The 5,000-nt window shown below is 42.6% G+C and overlaps 1 protein-coding gene across 1 annotated transcript in view; it reads right to left on the bottom strand.

Annotated features, from left to right (window-relative positions):
- wdr97 (WD repeat domain 97) overlaps window positions 1–5,000 on the bottom strand; it is a 46,638-nt gene that overhangs the window by 35,457 nt on the left and 6,181 nt on the right. Inside the window, exon 5 of the mRNA XM_037534602.1 lies at window positions 140–824. Coding sequence (XP_037390499.1) covers window positions 140–824 — 685 coding nt within the window. The remainder of the gene's footprint in view (window positions 1–139; window positions 825–5,000) is intronic.

Raw genomic sequence — 5,000 nt, forward strand, 5'->3', positions numbered from 1 at the left:
TGACCCCTGGTTCCCATCACCACCACTATAAAGACATCTGAGTCTCTACAACCAACCATTTCACCTAATTCCACATTAATTATGCACAAATTCTAAAAAAATGGGTGGAATTCCCCTTCAAGTATACATCCTGCCACACCTGTTCTTGTCATCTTCCTGCAGTTTCCTCCTCCTCATTTTGAGTCCTTTTTGCTGCTGCAGTGACCTCCACTCCTCTAGCGCCCTCTCTGGGTCTGTTATGCTACTGTACAGAGCCATACAGCAGGCCGGCCCCGCCTCCACCTGCTGCTTTGCACTCGGCCAGTCAGCTCGCTGCTCATCCAGCAGAGTCACCGGATTGGTCAGCGTACTGGCTCTGGTCACCGCCCCCTCTTCGGTCAGAACCAATAAAACTTCTTTAGATAGACAGTAATCAGCACATCTCACTCTGCCATTGGCTCTGAAGGCCGTAAGCACCGCCCCCTTCTCTGCTGCGATCAGGGTCACGTCACTATCGCCATGGACACACAATATGCGCACAGGGTATGGTGGCTGAGTGGGTGGGGCCAGTATTTGACGGACAGGTCGGGACATGTCTCCCAGCCTGCAGTGGAGCTCATAGAGCTTACTGAAGGTCCAGAAGTCCAAGCCAGTTCGGGAGAATGAGAAGAAGGAGCCAGAACAACTGGGACCACCCATGGTCAATGGAGGGTCAGCTCCGGTGGGGACGGACACAGCCTGCACCTGATCACCTGTGTGGAGGTTCCAGGAGCGCAGCGTCCCATCCAGAGATGAGGACAGCAGCAGACCGGACACAGGACACAGCAGCAGGGAGGTGACCAGAGCTGAAAAACACACAGTCGGCCAGATATACATCTGTGCGCACTGTGAAATACACTGACCATACACTGACCGGCCGCTTCATTAAAAATACCCCCTTATTTCAACACTCACTGTCCACCTTATCAGCTCCACTTACTGTATAGCTGCTCTCTGTAGTTCTATAGGTACAGACTGTAGTCCATCTGTTTCTCTGATACTCTGTTACCCTGTTCTTCAGTGGTCAGGACCCCCATGGACCCTCACAGAGCAGTTACTGTTTGGGTGGTGGGTCATTCTCAGCACCGCGGTAACACTGACGTGGTGGTGGTGTGTTAGTGTGTGTTGCGCTGGTCTGAGTGGATCAGACACAGCAGTGCTGCTGGAGTGTTTAAACACCTCAGTGTCTCCACCAACCAGGAATATCCAGCCAACAGCGTCCTGTGACCACTGATGAAAGACTAGAGGACGACCAACACAAACTGTGAAGATGAATTGTCGTCTCTGACTTTACATCTACAAGGTGGACAGACAATGTAGGAGTGTCTGATAGAGTGGACAGTGAGTGGACAGTGTTTAATTTTTTTTAAAAAGGGTGTATATAGTAACAAAAAAGGGTTCTTCTATTGTTACAATGTCAATCATGTGCTATAGTGAACCGTTTTCAAAAAGATCCTATATAGAAACATCTACAACACATCGTCCATTAATCTGAAGAACCATGTCATTACGCAAAGAACCATTTAAACATGAAATGGTTCTAAATAAAACCATTCCCTTCACGAAACAACTACTCTTGGCTAATTTTTTGACACATAGAGTGCGTTTACATCTGATTTCTTCAGTTCACTGATTATTCAAATAGTTATGTAAACATCATACTTCAATCTGGAAATCCGATTAAGAAATCAGATAAAGAGGCTGGATTTTAGCTCCATAATCAGATTCCTCAGTGTTGTGAACTCTTACTCTGATTTCTTTCAGATTTCTCAGTGCTGTGAGCTCTTACTCTGATTTCTTTCAGATCTCTCAGCGCTGTGAACTCTTCCTCTGATTTCTTTCAGATTTCTCAGTGCTGTGAACTCTTACTCTGATTTATTTCAGATTTCTCAGTGCTGTGAACTCTTACTCTGATTTCTTTCAGATTTCTCAGTCCTGTGAGCTCTTACTCTGATTTCTTTCAGATTTCTCAGGGCTGTGAACTCTTACTCTGATTTCTTTCAGGTTTCTCAGCGCTGTGAGCTCTTACTCTGATTTCTTTCAGATTTCTCAGCGCTGTGAGCTCTTACTCTGATTTCTTTCAGATTTCTCAGGGCTGTGAACTCTTACTCTGATTTCTTTCAGATTTCTCAGCGCTGTGAACTCTTACTCTGATTTCTTTCAGATTTCTCAGCGCTGTGAACTCTTACTCTGATTTCTTTCAGATTTCTCAGTGCTGTGAACTCTTACTCTGATTTCTTTCAGATTTCTCAGCGCTGTGAGCTCTTACTCTGATTTCTTTCAGATTTCTCAGTGCTGTGAACTCTTACTCTGATTTCTTTCTGATTTCTCAGGGCTGTGAACTCTTACTCTGATTTCTTTCAGATTTCTCAGCGCTGTGAACTCTTACTCTGATTTCTTTCAGATTTCTCAGCGCTGTGAACTCTTACTCTGATTTCTTTCAGATTTCTCAGTCCTGTGAACTCTTACTCTGATTTCTTTCAGATTTCTCAGGGCTGTGAACTCTTACTCTGATTTCTTTCAGATTTCTCAGCGCTGTGAACTCTTACTCTGATTTCTTTCAGATTTCTCAGGGCTGTGAGCTCTTACTCTGATTTCTTTCAGATTTCTCAGTGCTGTGAACTCTTACTCTGATTTCTTTCAGATTTCTCAGTGCTGTGAACTCTTAATCTGATTTCTTTCAGATTTCTCAGGGCTGTGAGCTCTTACTCTGATTTCTTTCAGATTTCTCAGCGCTGTGAACTCTTACTCTGATTTCTTTCAGATTTCTCAGGGCTGTGAGCTCTTACTCTGATTTCATTCAGATTTCTCAGCGCTGTGAACTCTTACTCTGATTTCTTTCAGATTTCTCAGCGCTGTGAGCTCTTACTCTGATTTCTTTCAGATTTCTCAGTGCTGTGAACTCTTACTCTGATTTCTTTCAGATTTCTCAGTCCTGTGAACTCTTACTCTGATTTCTTTCAGATCTCTCAGCGCTGTGAACTCTTACTCTGATTTCTTTCAGATTTCTCAGGGCTGTGAACTCTTACTCTGATTTCTTTCAGATTTCTCAGCGCTGTGAACTCTTACTCTGATTTCTTTCAGATTTCTCAGTGCTGTGAGCTCTTACTCTGATTTCTTTCAGGTTTCTCAGCGCTGTGAACTCTTACTCTGATTTCTTTCAGATTTCTCAGTCCTGTGAGCTCTTACTCTGATTTCTTTCTGATTTCTCAGGGCTGTGAACTCTTACTCTGATTTCTTTCAGATTTTTCAGCGCTGTGAGCTCTTACTCTGATTTCTTTCAGATTTCTCAGTGCTGTGAACTCTTACTCTGATTTCTTTCTGATTTCTCAGGGCTGTGAACTCTTACTCTGATTTCTTTCAGATTTCTCAGTGCTGTGAACTCTTACTCTGATTTCTTTCAGATTTCTCAGTCCTGTGAGCTCTTACTCTGATTTCTTTCAGATTTCTCAGGGCTGTGAGCTCTTACTCTGATTTCTTTCAGATTTCTCAGTCCTGTGAGCTCTTACTCTGATTTCTTTCAGATTTCTCAGGGCTGTGAGCTCTTACTCTGATTTCTTTCAGATTTCTCAGTCCTGTGAGCTCTTACTCTGATTTCTTTCAGATTTCTCAGCGCTGTGAACTCTTACTCTGATTTCTTTCAGATTTCTCAGTCCTGTGAGCTCTTACTCTGATTTCTTTCAGATTTCTCAGTCCTGTGAGCTCTTACACTGATTTCTTTCAGATTTCTCAGGGCTGTGAGCTCTTACTCTGATTTCTTTCAGATTTCTCAGTGCTGTGAACTCTTACTCTGATTTCTTTCAGATTTCTCAGTCCTGTGAGCTCTTACTCTGATTTCTTTCAGATTTCTCAGTGCTGTGAACTCTTACTCTGATTTCTTTCAGATTTCTCAGTCCTGTGAGCTCTTACTCTGATTTCTTTCAGATTTCTCAGGGCTGTGAACTCTTACTCTGATTTCTTTCAGATTTCTCAGGGCTGTGAACTCTTACTCTGATTTCTTTCAGATTTCTCAGCGCTGTGAACTCTTACTCTGATTTCTTTCAGATTTCTCAGCGCTGTGAGCTCTTACTCTGATTTCTTTCAGATTTCTCAGTGCTGTGAACTCTTACTCTGATTTCTTTCAGATTTCTCAGCGCTGTGAACTCTTACTCTGATTTCTTTCAGATTTCTCAGCGCTGTGAACTCTTACTCTGATTTCTTTCAGATTTCTCAGTGCTGTGAACTCTTACTCTGATTTCTTTCAGATTTCTCAGTGCTGTGAGCTCTTACTCTGATTTCTTTCAGATTTCTCAGCGCTGTGAACTCTTACTCTGATTTCTTTCAGATTTCTCAGTGCTGTGAACTCTTACTCTGATTTCTTTCAGATTTCTCAGCGCTGTGAGCTCTTACTCTGATTTCTTTCAGATTTCTCAGTGCTGTGAACTCTTACTCTGATTTCTTTCAGATTTCTCAGTCCTGTGAACTCTTACTCTGATTTCTTTCAGATCTCTCAGCGCTGTGAACTCTTACTCTGATTTCTTTCAGATTTCTCAGGGCTGTGAACTCTTACTCTGATTTCTTTCAGATTTCTCAGGGCTGTGAACTCTTACTCTGATTTCTTTCAGATTTCTCAGCGCTGTGAACTCTTACTCTGATTTCTTTCAGATTTCTCAGTGCTGTGAGCTCTTACTCTGATTTCTTTCAGGTTTCTCAGCGCTGTGAGCTCTTACTCTGATTTCTTTCAGATTTCTCAGTGCTGTGAACTCTTACTCTGATTTCTTTCAGATTTCTCAGTCCTGTGAACTCTTACTCTGATTTCTTTCAGATTTCTCAGTCCTGTGAACTCTTACTCTGATTTCTTTCAGATTTCTCAGCGCTGTGAACTCTTACTCTGATTTCTTTCAGATCTCTCAGCGCTGTGAACTCTTACTCTGATTTCTTTCAGATTTCTCAGTGCTGTGAACTCTTACTCTGATTTCTTTCAGATTTCTCAGTGCTGTGAA

The sequence above is a fragment of the Pygocentrus nattereri genome, chromosome 2 (genome assembly GCF_015220715.1).
Source record: "Pygocentrus nattereri isolate fPygNat1 chromosome 2, fPygNat1.pri, whole genome shotgun sequence".
Lineage (NCBI taxonomy): Eukaryota > Metazoa > Chordata > Actinopteri > Characiformes > Serrasalmidae > Pygocentrus > Pygocentrus nattereri.